The sequence below is a fragment of the Zootoca vivipara genome, chromosome 2, assembly GCF_963506605.1.
Source record: "Zootoca vivipara chromosome 2, rZooViv1.1, whole genome shotgun sequence".
NCBI classification, from domain to species: Eukaryota; Metazoa; Chordata; class Lepidosauria; order Squamata; family Lacertidae; genus Zootoca; species Zootoca vivipara.
Window position 1 is genome coordinate 16262977 of NC_083277.1, and position 20242 is coordinate 16283218.

At 47.7% G+C, this 20242-nt stretch overlaps 1 protein-coding gene across 1 annotated transcript; it reads left to right on the forward strand.

Annotated features, from left to right (window-relative positions):
• The first annotated feature begins 422 nt into the window (after nucleotides 1-422).
• LOC118076220 (uncharacterized) lies at nucleotides 423-9388 on the forward strand. Its single transcript, XM_060271006.1, has 4 exons — nucleotides 423-481; nucleotides 4848-6419; nucleotides 7474-7574; nucleotides 8335-9388. The coding sequence occupies exons 1-3, from the start codon at nucleotides 423-425 to the stop codon at nucleotides 7490-7492; spliced, it is 1650 nt and encodes a 549-aa protein (XP_060126989.1). The 3' UTR covers nucleotides 7493-7574; nucleotides 8335-9388.
• The last annotated feature ends 10854 nt before the right edge of the window (nucleotides 9389-20242 follow it).

A 20242-nucleotide genomic window follows, 5' to 3' on the forward strand; every position in this document is an offset into this window, starting at 1 on the left:
GTCCCATTCCATAATGATAATTCTACTGTTTATACACCACACATCTAACTGGGTTGCCCCAGCCACTCTGGGCACCTTCTAACATATATAAAAACATAATACAACATTAAACATCAAAAAAAGCTTCCCTATACAGGATTGCCTTCAGACAGCACGGGGGTCGGATAACTCCATACCCTCCAACATTTCTCCAGTGAAAATAGGAACATCCTAAGGAAAAGTGGGACATTTCAGGATCAAATCAGAAACCAGGATGGCTTCTTTAAATCAGGGATGTCCCGGGGAAATAGGGACACTTGGAGGGTCTGCAATGGTACTGCTCTGTTCTGCCTTGGTCAGACCACACCTGGAGTGCTGTGCCAAGTTCTGGGTGCCATAATTTAAAGAAGGATATTGACAAGCTGGAATGCATGCAGACGAAGATGACCAAGATGATAAAGGGTCTGGGAATCAAGTTGGCTGGGGAAGAAAAGACTGAGAGGTGATATGAAAGCCATCTTCAAATATCTGGAGGGTTGTCACGTGGAAGACAGAGCAAGTTTGTTTTCTGCTGCTCTGGTGAGTAGGACCCAAACCAATGGATTCAAATTAGAAGGAGATAACAGCTAAACATTAGGAAGAACTGTCTGACTGTAAGAGCTGTTTGGCTGTAGAACAGGCTACCTCAGAAGGTGGTGGACTCTCCTTCCTTGGAGGCTTCAAGGCAGAAGTAGGATTACCATCTGCAGTGATCCCTACATTCCAGGTGATTGGACTAGGTGACCATTGGGTTCCTTCCAACTCTACAGTTCTATGATCTTAAAGGTAAAGGGACCCCTGACCATTAGGTCCAGTCGTGACCGACTCTGGGGTTGCGCGCTCATATCGCATTATTGGCCGAGGGAGCCGGCGTACAGCTTCCGGGTCATGTGGCCAGCATGACAAAGCCGCTTCTGGCGAACCAGAGCAGCGCACAGAAACGCCGTTTACCTTCCCGCTGTAGCGGTTCCTATTTATCTACTTGCATTTTGACGTGCTTTCGAACTGCTAGGTTGGCAGGAGCTGGGACCGAGCAACGGGAGCTCACCCCGTCGCAGGGATTCGAACCGCCGACCTTCTGATCAGCAAGCCCTAGGGTCAGTGGTTTAAGAGCTTTTCCAGACTCTTGCACTGCTAAAGCCGCAATGGGCCGCCTGCCGAAATTATCCAAACGTTCCTTGTGGATTATTTTGCTGTTGTGCCTTAACTTGTCAGGTAAGGATTTTATTTTATTTTTTTGCCTCTAGATCTTCTTCATGCTAGATTCTATGATCTTAGGATTGCGATATTTCAAAAAGTGAAAAGTTTTTGAGTTTTGTTTTGGCTTTGGGAAATTTGCCCCCCCCCCCCCAAAAAAAAACACCAAACACTACTGACATGGGTTGCCATATGCCCGGGTTTTCCCAGGTGCTATGCCCGGCGAACGGATCCCAGCTATGTCTAGACATATGGCAGCCTCTATATCTGCTCTTGTGACATTTTAACCAGTCTTCTGCATGTGTCTGCATGTGTGTGTGTGTGTTCAAGTTGCACAAGGGAGGGCAGCAAGCATCCCTGTAAAATATTTTTGGCAATGTAACCCTTAGAACAAAATTGATTTCCTACCCCTGACCAGTTTCTCCCGGCACTAAATTCTCACTCTCCCCCTCTTCTGTAACAAGTGGTTTCTCTCTCTCTCCTGCCATTCTCCTGGTATGTAAGCACTTTTGAGGGGGGGGGGTATTGAGATATGTGAGTCGTCATTTCTTGCTCATTTGGAAATGATTTTTCTTCCTGTTCACCCTCTTAACAATCGCTTGACGCACGCTCCCTTTTTATAGAAACCACATCTGAGGATTTATTTTTTTTGCATCGTGGGGGGGGGGGGGGAGAGAAGCATTCACAAACTCTTCCACTCCTCTTGTCGGGAGAAATATTTCCTATTTTCGTCACAAAACAAACAAAGGGCAAGATTAATCATATCAGCTCTTACGAAGACTCATTCTCAGCCCTGCCCTTCATGGAGAGACCATCCATTAAGGTGAATAAGGTGCGCCACACCTCGATCAAATGTGGCACATTTACTCTGGCCCACCTGTTATAAATGCGACAGCTTTAGGAAGAGCTTTTCCAGACTCTTGCACTGCTAAAGCCGCAATGGGCCGCCTGCCGAAATTATCCAAACGTTCCTTGTGGATTATTTTGCTGTTGTGCCTTAACTTGTCAGGTAAGGATTTTATTTTATTTTTTTGCCTCTAGATCTTCTTCGTGCTAGATTCCCAGGTTCCACGGAGCTTCCAGACAAGCTGTTTTGTTCGGCATTCATTCTGATTTGTTTGCAAGGGAGCTTAGATGAATTTGAATCAAAGCAATCATTAGTCCACACTTTGTAGCGCATTTCCCCCATCACTTTTCTTATTGCAAACATCAGGTTCTTCTCGAGAACCGGACATATTATGCAAGACCTCCCAATCAACTATAATTGCACGATCTGAATTTGCCACTGTGCAGTTGAATCCTACCTGGAAATAGAGGTGGGTTGGAAAACAGACCTTGCAAGGGAGGCACGAAACTTGCAGCTCCCTGCTTCTCTCCTATGGCAAATGAGGAGGGTACTACTAGCGAGGGAGAATTAGTGGGAGGTTGGGGTACATAGCAGACCCTCCAAGTGTCCCTATTTTCCAGGGACAGTTCCAGATTTATAGAAGCTGTTCCGGTTTCTGATTTGATCCCGGAATGTCCTGCAGAAACCACCAGTTTCCCGAACAAAAATGTGGTTTTTTAAAATGTTTCTAGCCCTGATGGAGCAAATATGCTTTCTTTTGAAATATGAGAAGCTGGAGGAGCAGCTGAAAATAACCTGAATTTCTATTATGTGTATTTGGGGGGGGGGGTACTTACGGGCACCGTATATAACCCTTCCCGTATGCAAAATGGTGTGTGTGTTTTAAAGAATAATAATATTTATTTAGGATCCTGCTTTGTAACCCCAAGGAGTTCTTCAGACTGACTTACGGATTTAAAAAATCTCACTCAAAACAAGAGCAAGTTTACTGTAACCATAGGAGTCAACTCCTCGGGGCCAAAGTCCCTTTTCCCCTCCCCAATAAAAAATTTGAGGGGGCCAGGATCCCTCAGTGTTGATGGGAAGCGCCATTCAAATGGTGTGATTGGTTATGTGGCTTACCTGCCACCCCCCATTTTTTTATTGAAGTTTGCACCCCGACTATAACCCCCAAAAGCTCTTGCCATAAGGAATTTGTTAGGATGCTTCCAGATCAGTGTTCAACGTGGGAATTGTACTGCTTGTGAAAGTGGGTTTCCCCCCCCCCTTTTCGCCCAGCATTTTGTTGACATAAAAATGTCGGCCCTTTATTTCCCCCATCCAATTTAATGCCTAACCAACCTTTCTGGCAGTAACCATATTTCAACGATCCATTTGGAAAATTAAGCTGCTTTCCAAAAGCAATCCTCATCTCGCTTAGCCCACAATGGCAGCAATCTTGCCTTGTCTGGATAAACTCCCTCAATTCCAGCCTGGAAATTACCATGTATAACACACACACACACACACACACACACACACACACACACACAGTGTGTATAACACAACCCCTATTTTTTGGGACTCCAATAAAGAAATACCCCATTTGCACTAGACGATCCCCAATTTTAAACTTGAAAAAATAGAGGGGAAATATAGTCTTATACATGGAAAAATACGGTTAGCGGCCCGGTCTGGTTTACTTCCAAGCCAGGGACACCTTGCTAGGATCAGGCCATTGTCTGGCATGCTGACGTGCGATGAAGACATAGTGGCCATTTTTGTCGGAAGGACTTTAAACCATTAAGGAAAGCGAGCAGGATCTTTATCCATGTTCTACTCTAGTGTCACTTTTCGGCTGTCGGCCAGCAGCTAAAACCACTACATTTTGTACCATTTGCACGACAGTCGGGTCTCGGAACTCAGCTGCTCCTGACGCCACTTTTTACACCTGAAAACCAGGGCATGCCAGGAATTTTCCTGACGTATAAAATTCCTGCAATACAGAGGTGTCATGTAAAGGGAGATGCATGATATTTTGATACACTGTGGGATGGGCCCATTTGCATGGGTTCTTTTGCAGGAGGTTCTGCATGCTCACTGGGCAGTATAAAACAATGTGAGTCTATGTTCTGGCAGGGTAGCTTAATCGGCAGAGCATGAGACTCTTAATCTCAGGGTTGTGGGTTCAAGCCCCACCTTGGGCAAAAGATTCCTGTACTGCAGGGGGTTGGACTAAATGACTCTTGCAGTTCCCTTCCCTTGTGATTCTGTGATATTCTATGTGCAAATGCAGAACCGGCGGGGCAGGAATTGTCTCAAAGTGGAGAGTTCTTCCCTAGTCAAGGAGACGTTCCCCTTGCCATTGCTAATGCAAAATGCCGAAAAGAGAACAGTTCTGAGTTGCTGTTGTTTAGTCGTTTAGTCGTGTCCGACTCTTTGTGACCCCATGGACCAGAGCATGCCAGGCACTCCTGTCTTCCACTGCCTCCCGCAGTTTGGTCAAACTCATGTTGGTAGCTTCGAGAACACATGAGTTATGAGTTATTATGAAATATAAAAATAGTCAAAAGTATACAGTACTCATCCAGGAAAAAAGAGGTTCTGCTTATATCCTAAGTGTGCAAGGTACTCCCTTTTGTCAGCAAAGAAGGAACTAAAAAGAAGGATAGAGATTTGGCAGAGATGTGCACAACCCACCCACCCAACCCCAACACTCAGTTTGGCACTCACATAGCCATACTTCTCAACAGGACTAGAATTATGACTCTAAAACATTTTAATATAGTTTAATCATATTTTATAGATGCTGCCTCTGGAGAAACCACTCCAGCCCCAGCAACCTCTGGCGCAGCCACATCGCCTCCAGAAATCTCTGGCTCAGCCACATCGCCTCCAGAATCCTCTGGCGCAGCCACATCGCCTCCAGAATCCTCTGGCGCAGCCACATCGCCTCCAGAATCCTCTGGCGCAGCCACATCCCCTCCAGAAACCTCTGGCATGGGCACCTCATCTTCAGCAACCTCTGGCACAGCCACATCGCCTACAGAAACCTCTGGTGCAGCCACATCGCCTCCAGAATCCTCTGGCGCAGCCACATCCCCTCCAGAAACCTCTGGCGCAGCCACATTGCCTACAGAAACCTCTGGCGCAGCCACATCACCAACAGAAACCTCTGGCTCAGCCACATCGCCTCCAGAAACCTCTGGCTCAGCCACATCGCCTCCAGAAACCTCTGGCATGGGCACCTCATCTTCAGCAACCTCTGGCACAGCCACATCGCCTACAGAAACCTCTTGCACGGGCACCTCATCTTCAGCAACCTGTGGCACAGACACATCGCCTCCAGAAACCTCTGGCACGGGCACCTCATCTTCAGCAACCTCTGGCACAGCCACATCGCCTCCAGAAACCTCTGGCACGGGCACCTCATCTTCAGCAACCTCTGGCGCAGCCACATCGCCTCCAGAAACCTCTGGCACGGGCACCTCATCTTCAGCAACCTCTGGCGCAGCCACATCCCCTCCAGAAACCTCTGGCACGGGCACCTCATCTTCAGCAACCTCTGGCGCAGCCACATCGCCTCCAGAAACCTCTGGCACGGGCACCTCATCTTCAGCAACCTCTGCCGCAGCCACATCGCCTCCAGAAACCTCTGGCACGGGCACCTCATCTTCAGCAACCTCTGGCACAGCCACATCGCCTCCAGAAACCTCTGGCACGGGCACCTCATCTTCAGCAACCTCTGGCGCAGCCACATCGCCTCCAGAAACCTCTGGCACGGGCACCTCATCTTCAGCAACCTCTGGCGCAGCCACATCGCCTCCAGAAACCTCTGGCACGGGCACCTCATCTTCAGCAACCTCTGGCGCAGCCACATCGCCTCCAGAAACCTCTGGCACGGGCACCTCATCTTCAGCAACCTCTGGCGCAGCCACATCGCCTCCAGAAACCTCTGGCATGGGCACCTCATCTTCAGCAACCTCTGGCGCAGCCACATCGCCTCCAGAAACCTCTGGCACGGGCACCTCATCTTCAGCAACCTCTGGCACAGCCACATCGCCTCCAGAAACCTCTGGCACGGGCACTTCAGCAACCTCTGGCGCAGCCACATCGCCTCCAGAAACCTCTGGCACGGGCATCTCATCTTCAGCAACCTCTGGCACAGCCACATCGCCTCCAGAAACCTCTGGCACTGCCACTGCCAAATCTTCAGCAACCTCTGGCACTGCCACTCCAGACCCAGCAGCCCCTGGAACGGGCACCTCAGCTTCAGGAGGCACTGCAAGCTCCACTCCCGGCACAACAGTCCCCACCCCCAGTGCCAATGTTACAATGGTTTCTGGCACCACAGATTCGCCATCAAATGCTACCACAGGTAGGTTTATTTATTGGTATTACAACACAGCACTTAAGGTCCCCATATTAGACATAAATCTCTGTGCAAACAAGAATATTATGTGAAGAAGGCTTTGACCTGGGTGTTTTCCTGGCCTATTATTTTCCTACATGCAGGGATATGCTTTTTCCACTGGAAGTCCAAATATAGAAGCCCCCACTGGCACCCTGAAATGCCACAGGCTGTGAAAGGCATTACCTCTTAACAGCAGGAAGGACTAGGTTTGTGTAGCTTGGTTGAGAGAAAAACTGAAGAGAAGCGTGATAGTGGTCTTCAAATATTTGAAAGACTTGCCCTCGGTTGCTCCAGAAGGCGCTAGTAGAACCTGACGGGTGGCAATTGCAGCAACCCAAATTTTGGATGGGCATGAGGAGAAACATCCTAAGGATATGAACTAAAAGCCACCTGCTTTTATTGTGCATCAAATGTGCTTTAAATGCACAGTGCAGTCAACACCAGGGATGGGAAACTGTGGCTTTCCAATAACTTGTTGGCCACCCATGGCCATTGACCCTCATACCTACGGGACCGCCTCTTCTGGTATGCCCCGCGGAGGACCTTAAGGTCCACAAATAACAACATTTTTTAGATCCCAAGCCATAAGGTGGTTAGATTGGTCTCAACTTGGGCCAGGGCCTTTTCAGTAGTGGCCCCAACTTGGTGGAACGCTCTCTCACAGGAGACCAGGGCCCTGTGGGATTTGACATCTTTCTGCAGGGCCTGCAAGACGGAGCTGTTCTGCCTGGCGTTTCGGCTGGACTCAGTCTGACCCCTATGTTTTCCTCCCTTATGGTTTTGATTTGGGCTACTTTAAAATGAGGCTGCATTTTAAAAATAAATAAATTTAAACTGTATTTTAACCCGTATTTTAATTAATTGTTTTTCTTTCTGTTATGTCTTACTGTAATTTTACTGGTGTCAGCCGCCGTGAGCCTGGTTTTGACTGGGGAGGGCTGGGTATAAATAAAATGTTTTTATTATTATTATAGTTCTGTTAATGCATGACTCATAACCCTTTTTTTTTTCTCTGCAGAAAACCCCAAACGGGATGAAGGCCTCCCCACTTGGGCCATCATTCTGATCAGTGTATCCACTGTGTTGGGAACCGTTCTCGTAGTTTTCCTCGGCTTCTTGGTAAGGAACATGGGTGGCGCAAGAAAGCAGACCCTCCAAGTATCCCTCTTTTCCAGGGACAGTTCCGGATGTACAGAAGCCATCCCAGTTTCTGATTTGACCCCGGAATGTCCCGCTTTTCCTTAGGATGTCCCTATTTTCATGGGAGAAATGTTAGAGGTTATGGCAGGGCATCCCTGTCTTCATGGGAGAAATGTTGGAGGGTATGGAATAGGACATCTCTATTTCCATTGGAGAAATGCTGGACAGTATGAGAAAGTCACTCAGCAACAGCAAACACCGGAATGGAGAGTAGAAGTGTGTTTTTAGAAGTTTTTAGAAGTTTAGAGAGCCAGTGTGGTGTAGTGGTTAAGAGTGGTGGACTCGTAATCTGGTGAACCGGGTTCGATTCCCCGCTCCTCCACATGCAGCTGCTGGGTGATCTTGGGTTAGTCACACTTCTCTGAAGTCCCTCAGCCTCACTCACCTCACAGAGTGTTTGTTGTGGGGGAGGAAGGGAAAGGAGAATGTTAGCCACTTTGAGATTCCTTCGGGTAGTGATAAAGCGGGATATCTAATCCAAACTCTTCTTCTTCTGTGTGTGATTGGTTGAGAGCAGGCAACAGGGTGCTAGACCACAATGGGCCATTGGCCTGATCCAGCAGGACTCTTCTTCTGTCCTAATGATAGAAGTCGTTGTTTTAATAGCTACAGATGCGGTTTCTGCTTTACCTCTTACTCATGTGATGTATCTTTGTTTCTTGTTGTTTCTGCTCTGTAGATTTGCTACTCCCTAAGGACAGAGAGCTATAGCACTCAAACCCTCCCAGTTTACCGAACCCACAGTTTCATCCAGAGTTTTCGGAATCGGTGGTGAAGGAAAGGAGCTTCACCCACAGCCACTTACAGCGATAAGCTTCTCCGGAGCAGCTTTGCAGAATTTGGTCCGCTCCCAAAGCTTTCTTCCCAAGCATCTAAGGACTCCTCCAAGGGGCAGAAGTGCAATCACTGAAACATTTAGTTCCAAAATGACTCTAGAAAGGAACCCAGTGAAATCTATAGGGATTATTTGCCTGTTTTGTTTCTACCTTGTGCAGCCAACTGAGCTCACTTGATCTCAGAGCTGAGAATATTGTTCAGCAAAAATAAAGAATATGGGCAGGAATGTGGAAGCACTGAGCTGATGACCTGAGAATTAGCAGAGCTCAAATGGAGAACTTGGGAAACCTGGTTTAAAATCCTTGCTCGGGCACAGGAAGTATACTGGCTAATCCTAGCCAGTTAACTCCCATACTCTACTTTTTTCTGGGGGTACTCAAGGGCATGCAGTACCAGCCCCTCTTTTTTCTAGAAGAAAAGCACTGGTTAAAAATGTGGCACTTATTTTCTAGAAGATGCAGACCTTGAAACCTGGAATACCACCAGCCAAATATATATTTATATAATTTATTTATTTTTTTCCCTCCAAGTTCCTTTGCATTTTTTAACCATCTGGTGAAGAGTGATGGAGCACTTGAAAGCTTGCATACTCCATACTATTTTGTGATATTGTTATTGTTCTAATAAAAAGTATTGCCCCAAGATGAATTTTTGGAAGTTTCTAATGGGCCAACCTAGCTACCTCTACTTTATTTTTCTGTGTGTGTATGACAAGTTTGAGCTCTGTTCTGTTAAGCCCCTGCCTCTCATCTTAACAACACCACTGGCTACGAATCCCAAATGGAGGTGTTCCGGAATGTACAATCTAGCCAGGATGTATTTATTCAAATTTATATATATGGTATTTGTCTGTGGAAGATTTTAATTAATAAATGTAACAATACTGCACTGTCTAATTATTGGCATATCCTGGTCATTATTATACCTGAAGGAGTGTACCCACCCCCATCGTTCCGCCCAGACACTGAGGTCCAGCTCCAAGGGTCTTCTGGTGATTCCGTCATTGCAAGAATTGAAGCTACAGGGAACCAGGCAGAGGGCCTTCTCAGTAGTGGCACCAGACCTGTGGAACGCCCGAAATCAAGGAAATGAACAACTATATGACTTGTGTGCGATAGTCACTCTATGTAGAGCTGACAGCAGCTTGCTAGTCATCATGGGAGAAGGAGGCTGATATTTACCTTTGCTGTCCTAGTCACCCACCCACATGTCCCCCAGTCCTAGTCCTCCTAGATCATAGAGGAGAGGTGAAGCAGGACTGTCTGCTTCTTGCCATGTTCTCCACAAGCACCTAGAATCATAGAATCATAGAGTTGGAAGAGACCACAAGGGTCATCCAGTCCAACCCCCTGCCAAGCAGGAAGCACCATCAAAGCATTCTTGACATATGCCTGTCAAGCCTCTGCTTAAAGACCTCCAAAGAAGGAGACTCCACCACACTCCTTGGTAGCAAATTCCACTGCCGAACAGCTCTTACTGTCAGGAAGTTCTTCCTAATGTTTAGGTGGAATCTTCTTTCTTGTAGTTTGAATCCATTGCTCCGTGTCCGCTTCTCTGGAGCAGCAGAAAACAATCTTTCTCCCTCCTCCATATGACATCCTTTCATATATTTGAACATGGCTATCATATCACCCCTTAACCTTCTCTTCTCCAGGCTAAACATACCCAGCTCCCTAAGCCGTTCTTCATAAGGCATCGTTTCTAGGCTTTTGACCATTTTGGTTGCCCTCTTCTGGACACGTTCCAGCTTGTCAGTATCCTTCTTGAACTGTGGTGCCCAGAACTGGACACAGTACTCCAGGTGAGGTCTGACCAGAGCAGAATACAGTGGTACTATTACTTCCCTTGATCTAGATGCTATACTCCTATTGATGCAGCCCAGAATTGCATTGGCTTTTTTAGCTGCTGCATCACACTGCTGACTCATGTCAAGTTTGTGGTCTACCAAGACTCCTAGATCCTTTTCACATGTACTGCTCTCAAGCCAGGTGTCACCCATCCTGTATTTGTGCCTTTCATTTTTTCTGCCCAAGTGTAGTACCTTACATTTCTCCTTGTTAAAATACATCTTGTTTGCTTTGGCCCAGTTGTCTAATCTGTTAAGGTCATTTTGAAGTGTGATCCTGTCCTCTGGGGTGTTAGCCACCGCTCCCAATTTGGTGTTGTCTGCAAACTTGCTCAGGATGCCCTCAAGCCCATCATCCAAGTCATTGATAAAGATGTTGAATAAGACTGGGCCCAATACAGAACCTCTCTGTAAAGTGTTCTCTGTCTAGAATCACAATGCATCGAGGAAGGTTTGGCCAAAGCTACTTGAAGACAAGAGGAGGAAAGAGCTATACAGAAGGTCATGTTCGAGCAAACTCAGAGGGGATGTGAGGAGCACTTTAAAACAATATCAGTGTAAAGTCCTGAGCTCGTAACCTTCTTGGCCGAAACCCTTCATTTAACTTGCAGCAATACCTTTATGGCTAGCACAGGGTTGTATACAGCCTTGAGTATATCGCCTGTACATAAGCCTGTACATAAGCCTTGGGCTTGTCCACATTCACACACACCCTGGGGAAAACCCACTCTTTACTGCTGAATTGGAGCAAATATCCATCGGGTTTTCTGCAGGTCGATGTTTGCTCCAATTCAGCAGGTTTCCTGTGTCTAAGGGAGAACTCGGAGCACCCCACAATGGCCTAACCTTGGGTCCCATAGGTTCAGGTTGGGGGTCATAAGCAAGAGACTTCACCCAGGAGATAGAAGCAAAAGAGTAACCTGTAGGCCTGATCTTTATTGTTGCAACAAGGCTCCCCACTAGCACAAAGACAAAGCAGCTAGAAGCCCCAAACAATATTTACATCTGTATTTCAAAGTTTTCCAAAGTTTCCCATAATATATCTCAGGATGCATCATCAAGATATCATAGATATGTCACAGAAAAATGTGTGGTCTCAGGTAGAACCTGAGATCCAGACATGCCCCTGTCACTCAAATATAGTCTTTCACACTTACTCCATCACAGCACAAAGGAAAGCATTTACAAAGGAAAGCATGGTCCCTGAGTCAAGTCTGACACTCTTGGGCAGGATATCACCCTGATCTCGGGGATTATGGTGGGCTCACTAACCTCTCCTCTTGTACCTCACTTCCCTGGGTCCTAAATGCCATTGGAACTGAGAAGATTGAGGCGACAAGTGATTTCTTATGAATTTCTAAAGTTTTCCCATTGAGCCAGTAAAGGTAAAGGTAAAGGGACCCCTGATCATTAGGTCCAGTTGTGAACGACTCTGGGGTTGTGGCGTTCATCTCGGCCGAGGGAGCCGGCGTACAACTTCCGGGTCATGTGGCCAGCATGACTAAGCCGCTTCTGGCGAACCAGAGCAGCACACGGAAACGCCATTTACCTTCCCGCTGGAGCAGTACCTATTTATCTACTGTATTTGCATTTTGACATGCTTTCGAATTGCTAGGTGGGCAGGAGCTGGGACCGAGCAATGGGAGCTCACCCCGATTCGAACCACCGACCTTCTGATCGTCACGGGATTCGAACCGCCGACCTTCTGATCGGCAAGCCCTAGGCTCTGTGGTTTAACCCACGGCGCCACCCGTGTCCAGTACATAGGTACATTTATCAGTGAATTGCTACATTTGGTAACGTGCAGCGGAGTCTATTTGTCTTTGCCTCGTAGTGTGGAAAGGCAAGGCTCATGGGGGGGGGAGCTCTCTCACACACACCCCTTCCAATTTCCCAGTAACACCTGGGGGAAGCAGTGGGGCACACTAAAAACTGCTCAGACCTTTCTCGACATGGGACAAGCTTAAATCAGTTAGCAGGTACAAGTCACTGATCTCTCACGGGTAAATTGGGGGAGAGCAGCCTTATCACTGGGAAATAATCTCTCACACTCACTGCATTCCTAAGTGGCTGAAAGTCCTAGGCATCTGTTGAGAATCTGCTTCACTGTGAGGAATAGAAGTAGGAAGGATAGCACAGGAACTCCCAACCCAGCCCCTTCTTTGATGGCCACAGGGTGAACCATAGCCCCTCAATTCCTATATTTCCCTTTAAAAAGAGAGAGGGAATTTCTAGCATTTTTAGAACCCGAGATATGACGCAAAATTCTTTTCAGTGGAAGTTAGCCTGCTCCACCTTTTCTATCTTTCCCCCCCCCCTTCAGAACCCCCCAGCCCCAAATTTCTGCAGGCACCCATGTGTGTGTGAGAGAGAGGGGGAGACAGATTGGGGGAGAGAGGGAGTTAGGGAGAGAGAAGAAGAGGAGGAAGAAGAAGAGTTTGGATTTGATATCCCGCTTTATCACTGCCCTAAGGAGTCTCAAAGCGGCTCACAATCTCTTTTCCCTTCCTCCCCCACAACAAACACTCTGTAAGGTGAGTGAGGCTGAGAGACTTCAGAGAAGTGGGACTAGCCCAAGGTCACCCAGCAGCTGCATGTGGAGGAGCGGAGACGCGAACCCGGTTCCCCACATTACGAGTCTACCACTCTTAACCACTACACCACACTGGCTAGGGGTATGTGAAAGGAGGGAGGATAGTGAATATTTGCAGTGCATTTGTAGCACATGTTGTACAAATATACCAAAGAAAATGTTGTTGCACAAATATACAGATTGAGTAGGTGGGAAGCAGGCTTAAAGAAACTCCAAGGGTCTGAATGCAAACCACTTGCACAGTGGCGGAGCTTCATGCTCCGGCACCGGAGGGGGGCGGAGAGCAGGCGGGGACGGGGCTGGCGCAGGTCCCGGGGGCGGGGCACACCACCTGCAGGGGTGTGGTGCCCAGTGCGGGCGGGGGGGCAGCCACAATGGCACCCCACTGGGATCACGCTGCTGGAGGCGGTGCGCTCCCCCCGCACTCCTCTTTCTCTACCAGTGAACTTGCAACTGCTAGCAACCTTTCTCCTCAGCTGCATACAAAACCCAAACTGTTCCTTTCAGCATATATACTATAGAATCATAGAATCAGAGAGTTGGAAGGGAGTCTGAGGACTATCTAGTCCAATCCCCTGCAAGGAAGGAATCTGCAGCTGTATTAGGACCCAGACTACTCTTGTTCTTTTAATTCATTTTGAAGGAGTTTTAACATTGTGTTTTAAATTGCTGTGAGGCGCCATGCGACCTCAGGGTGAATCGCAGTTTAATAATACTAATAGATACATACAGTCGTACTTTGGAAGTTGAACGGAATCCATTCTGGAAGTCCGTTCGACTTCCAAAATGTTCGAAAACCAAACCGCGGCTTCAGATTGGCTGAAGGAGCTTCCTGCAGCCAATCGGAAGCCATGGAAGACCCGTGGGACTTTCAGCTTCCAAAAATAGTTCACAAACCAGAACACTCACTGCCAGGTTTGCGGCGTTCAGGACCCAAGATGTTCGAGAAATAAGTTGTTAAAAAACCAATGTATATGCATTTACACCCCAGGTTCTAAAGTGAAGGGCACATAAACAGATTCATACAAAATCCATATAACAGTATAAAAAATGGATGTATTAATACTTATAAAAATTATGCCACAGAAATGGAGTACTGCACAGAGTTTGACCTTTAATGCATATTATGCATATAATGTATGTATTTTTTAATACAGTTCTGTGTATAATTTTTGCATGCAATTAGCCAGGCTTTTTTAAAAAAAATCCTAGCAATGAACAGCTGGCTGAAAATGAGCAAGTGCTGAATGCAAGAGATGATCGGATGCAGGCAAAGCTCAATCAGGTGAGAACTGCCAGATTCCATGTATATAAACCCATTTAAAATGGATTTATCCCTAAAGATAACACCAGGTTATTTCCAAGCATACTCAATTACCAGATATTGGGGGGGGAATAAAACAATGTGCTGCAAGGGTGGGGAGAGAGTGCGTATACAACGAAGGGGATAAACATGAGGAAGCATAGAAGAAATTACATGCCATTCTCAATTTCAATGGGACATTAGCAATGAATGGGGCTGGAGGCATACTTTCCACTCCTTAAACCACTCCTGGCTCCAGACTTCCCGAAACTTGACTGCGGCCCACCTTCCACGCAGATTCAAAGTGAGCATATCTCGGTGTCACTCGGCCGTCACAGAGCTGAAAAACCCGCTGCTATTATTAGCTTCCTCTCCCCGCAATATGCATACCTCTCCAGCACAAAGGTGATGCAATGCGTTCCGGACACTTTATTTTTACTTTGCCATCAAGGGAGCCGCACCTCGGGATAGGCAAGAGGGTGAAAGTATGCAGGCAGAGACAGGCACGGATGAGATCTGCAGCTCAGGCAGCTATCATCCCTCAGCAGAGAATCTGGATCCAAGCGTTAAAGCAGCTTCGCTCCTGTCCACCCTGCAAAGTGGCAAGATGGAACTGCTGGGGATTGTGGCATCAGGGGTCAATTGCCTGATTCTCCTGCTCTTCTCCATCTTCTTAGCAGGTAGGCCACTGGAGCCGTCTTAGCGGTGGTCAGCAATCTGACCAGTCAGGGAGAAAAGCAAGGAAAAGAGTAGGGGGTAAGCAGGGTCCCTCCTCCTCCTGCTGCTCCAGTTCCTTCTGTGATGCCAAAAATGTGGAGGGATAAAAATTCTAAAGTGGCTCGCTGTTCATCTGGGATTGGCAGGAGGAAGGGCTTCTTCAGATGACCTGTTCATTGAGCGTTCATCCTGGTTTGCTTGTCCAACACTTACACAGAAGAAGGGATGGACGAACATCCAAGATGCTCAACCAGTGTGGTGTAGTGGTTAGAGTGTTGGACTAGGACCTGGGGGAACAGGGTTCAAATCCCCACCTGGACAAGAAGCTCACTAGCTGACCTAGGGGCAGTCATTGCATCCCCTCCGACATGTTGAGTCCCCAAACCAGGACACAGGTATTTTCCCATCCATGATACCGCATGAGTCATGTGACCCAGATGACATCACAGCGCTCCCAATATATGCTTTCTTTTCAGAGCCGTGCTCTCACAGTGCCCCAGACCACACATTTTGGGGCACCATGCAATATCTGGAAAAGTAGAGCTTTTTTAGGACAATATATTCTGGGGCCAAGGAAATTGAGTGTCCTGGTTTTTCAGGACACTTGCAGGCTATGCCACTGTCCCACAGCCGAACCAACGGGCAAGGCAAGGGACAGTGAGGAGTTTCTTCATAAAAGTGATGCACCACACTATATGGTACCAGTAGTTCCAGTTGTGTTAGTAGATCATAGATCATAGATCATAGAATCATAGAGTTGGAAGGGACCCTGAGGGTCATCTAGTCCAACCCCCTGCAATTCAGGAATATGCAGCTGTCCCAGGCAGGGATCAAACCTGCAACCTTGGCATTATCAGTACCACGCTCTAACCAACTCTGCTATCCAGGGTGATAGGTCGTCTTGGCAGATTACAAATTTAACGAGAACAGTGAGAGGGCTGTGTCCCTATTAAATGTGCTCTGAACTGGATATTCTTAATATCTGGCATGAGAATTGGGGAAGCTTATTAGAGTTTGACTTGTTGGCCCCCCAAATGTCAGCACACAATCTGACCAACCAAGGATCCCAAAAGGCTGGCAAGAGTTGGCTACTTGATGTCAGTGTCGTATGAGGCGATGCTAGTGTGACAAATGTCCCTTCCTTTTGTCTTATAACTTCGACCTCTCAGTTATTAAAAGAACTAACAGGGATTTCTGAGGTAAATCAAACCTCCCACTTATCCCTCTAGCCTTTCTTTAAACCCTCTAGCACTCGTGGGTTTTTAAAATAAAAGAGAGTCCTCTTCCAGCATAAGCGTGACCAGGTACCCTTTTAAACTCTGGGCTATAAATGAGACTATCCCTTGTGTCCTCAGTGTAAGGGGTTCAACCACTAGAAATCCCCTAGTGTAAAAGCTTGCCTCTCCCCTGAGGTAACTTTGTGACACCCTGGGTCTGTCTGCCTATTTCACCCCGTTACTGCACCTCGAAGGCACAAACTAACCATGCGACTATTGAAGGAAGTTTTGTCTTTTTAAAGAGTGTCCACACAAATGAGTTTCATGCACCTTTGCTGGAAAATAACACAGGCGACTTTCTGACTGGCATTTTAACGATGGAAATTTAATTGCTTAAGATCGTAAGGGTTGCATCAAGGTTTCTTGTGAACAAGCTTAGTTTCAGTGGTAATATCTTTGTTAATCCTATAATTGATAACCTCACAAATACCTAACCTAAACCTACTCTCACAGACCTTCTTTTCAACCACCCTCACACTCCAGCTCCCAAGCACCCTCTCAACTGACAAAACGGCTGCCCATTCCATTTAAACGTTCAGCCGCCCCGCCCCTCATGGAATGTTCAGTCCGTTCAACCTGGAGTCTGAGTTAACCCTTGATGGGTCGGGTTGAAAAGGATAGAACAAACCGTACAAAAATGTCACAGCTAGCACCTATATTATTATTATTATTATTTACAGAGGTATATTGAAAACCAGTTTGTTTGGGTTGGGATGTGGGAAAGCTCATCTGTCAAGGAGAAGCTGTCACTGCGAAGAAACAAGCCCTTGTGTCTGCAACGGAATAATATTCTTTTCTTACGGGAAGGGTGGCTGATGTGAATAAAGGAAAGAGTTGAAACAGAGTTCGAGCCTGCTTTAAAAGCCAGGACTGAGGCCAAGAAGAACAAGCTGAAAAAGGGAGACGCGGGGATGAAGAGAGTGCTTGTCTGCACCACCCGAGTCACTATCTGCTCTGGCTTCTGAAGGGCCCTTGGACTACCTCTCTTCCCTCATTGAGTCCACCTCAGGCTTCGTCAACCTGGTGCTCTCCAGATGTTGATGGTAGTTCAGAACAACTAGAGGGCACCAGGTTGGTGAGGACTGGCCTACCTCCCCACTGCAATTATCACAAGGTTGCTACCACTGGCTGGCTTGCCAAGCAGAGAGCCAATGACCATAGAATCATAGAATTCTAGAATTGGAAGAGACCTCAAGGGTCCTCTAGTCTAGTCCAACCCCTTGCAATGCAGGAATTGTGGGAATGCTGTGGATAGTAGGAGAGGATATGTTGTTTAAATATTATCCTTCCTCACTCACGCTAGTGAGTCAGTAGCAGAGCACATTCCCCAGTATATAAAGGTAAAGGGACCCCTGGCCATTAAGTCCATTCACAGAAGCCTCTGGGGTTGCGGCACTCATCTCACTTTACTGGCCGAGGGAGCCGGCGTACAGCTTCTGGGTCATGTGGCCAGCATGACTAAGCCGCTTCTGGCGAACCAGAGCGGTGCACGGAAACGCTGTTTACCTTCCCGCCGGAGCGGTACCTATTTATCTACTTGCACTTTGATGTACTTTCGAACTGCTAGGTGGGCAGGAGCAGGGACCGATCAATGGGAGCTCACCCTGTTGGGGGATTCGAACTGCTGAGCTTCTGATCAGCAAGCCCTAGACCAGGGGTCCCCAGACTTACCGCGCGGCGGGCCGGAGGGCAGGGGAGTGCGCGCGCAGCAGGCCGGAGGGCGGGGGAGTGCGCGCCCGTGTGCATGTGCACATGCGCACGGTCGGGAAAAAATCGCCGAAAATCGCTTGTGCGCATGCATATGGGCCTCCCCCGACCCGGAAGTGCATCGGAAATGACCTCTTCTGGGTCGGGAGAGGCCCATACGCATGCGCACAAAGGATTGTTGGCGATTTTTTGCCGATTTTTAAGAGCGTCGCCGCGCCGCGCGCCGTAAGAGCGGGCGGCGGCAGCGGGCGGCAGGGGTCGTCGCGGGCCGGATTGGGAGGCCAATTGGGCCGCATCCGGCCCGGGGGCCGTAGTTTGGGGACCCCTGCCCTAGACTCTGTGGTTTAGACCACAGCGCCACCCACATCTCTATTTCCCCAGTATATAGCAGGAAGCTAGTTGGTAGATTCGTCTAAATTTCTTAAGCAATCCAATCTGGCTTGTCCAGATTGGGTTTGATCCTGGTAAATTCCCCTATGGTCCCTTTTTAAAAGAATAAAGACACAGCAGTCTTTTCTTAAAGTAATGATGATAAGTTTACTTACATTCAGTTCACAGCAGGTTCCCTGAAGGCAGGCTTTAGCTTGTAGTTACAGAAAACAGAGTGGGTTCATCCCATGTAGGGAAATGGGCCTATGTGCTGCTGGCTGAGAGCCAGCACACAGTCAAATACATGAAGATGGAATAACATGAAGAAGAAGGGAAAATATGGCTGTGTGACTGGCCCTTTCATGGGGTCTTAGGCATATGGGGCACCCTGGCACTGTGGTGCGACGATCCCTCCGGCACCCCCTGCCCCGTTTCTCCACACGGCGGGCGAGCGGGCACTGTGCACAGCGCGGCGCCCCCCTGGCAGCCCACCGCCCTGGCGCCCTGTGCCACCCAGCCTGGCCGTAGGGCCGGCCCTGCTCACAGGCTCACGCCCATCTACCTGGTCACTGTCAGCATCCAGAGGGGGTTGAGAGGCCAGCTGGCTAGCCCCCAGCTGGATCATGCCCTTCCAGTCGGCATGCTGGACTATCCCCCGATCTCTGGTGTGATCTACCAAACTTAGGTTGGTCATGGGGTGTCAGCGGTGTTGGGGTTTAAGCAACCCTTCATACCCAGCAGGCATAACTCACCATGCATACTGGCACAGAACGTCAAGACCAAGGCACCAGGGTGCTATTAAAACCCTGCCTGTTTTATTAATTACATGATGCTGCCAGACACAGAACATGCAGTACCTCAGCTAATCCCTGGAGGATACAACTGAGGTGACAGCAGCAAATTACAGGACAAACAGCAGCTCGAGGCCTTTTGTGGGCCGGGAAGCGTGCTGTGAAGTCAGCAAGTCTGTGTAGCAATAAAGCACAGGGAATGAGAAATGGTGGTGGTTACTATTAGACGCATTATAGGTGCCTGCTTTTGCATGTATCAGCATTTGCAGAACAGGATAGTGGTGAGTCATAATTGTTTAATGAGTTTTCTTTATGAGATATAGATACACTGTAATCCCTACTGCCACCTTCTGCAGTCAAAGGCGTGCAAGTTTTTCCATGGAATTGGATTTCACAATTGCACACTGAAGTCTCATGTTTGTGTTTGGTGATTCCCCCAGCAAGATGTTTTGCAGAATTTTATGGCAAAGGAAATAGTACCCCAGGTGGTACCTGGAAGATCTCATCCATCAGGGGATCGTTAGCATGCAACTATGTAACTTCATTACATTTTTAGGCTGAGAAAACCAAGACATTGCAAAAGATATTTGATAGAAATAGCTCGTGTGTCTTATTTTTTCCACAATTGAAAACATTGGTGCTCCACAACATTGCTCTAAAGCAGGCATGCCCAAACTGCGGCCCTCCAGATGTTTTGGCCTACAACTCCCATGATCCCTAGCTAACAGGACTAGTGGTCAGGGAAGATGGGAATTGTAGTCCAAAACATCTGGAGGGCCGAAGTTTGGGGATGCCTGCTCTAAAGTCTCCCTGTACACTTGAGTTAAGGTCTGGTGCTTGAGTTAGGAAGACTTAAGAGAGTTGTGGAACTTTTGGTTCCAGTTTAAGGATGCTCGAATGATGACGGGTGGATCTTCTGGGGATCACACTTGCCACAGTCCAAGCTTGATAAACTGAGCAAGTGTAACAGTAGTTCTTTGTTTATTCTCTTGAATAAGGAAGGTATAAGGAAGAGGAGCTGAAACCTGGATTTTGGCTTAGAAATCATTTTTCTGCAATTAAAGACAAAGAAGTATTCTTGTTAGCAAGGAGGAAGAAAGATGACAATAGTTCCAGGGGGGGGAAACAACTCAGGCAATCATGTCCG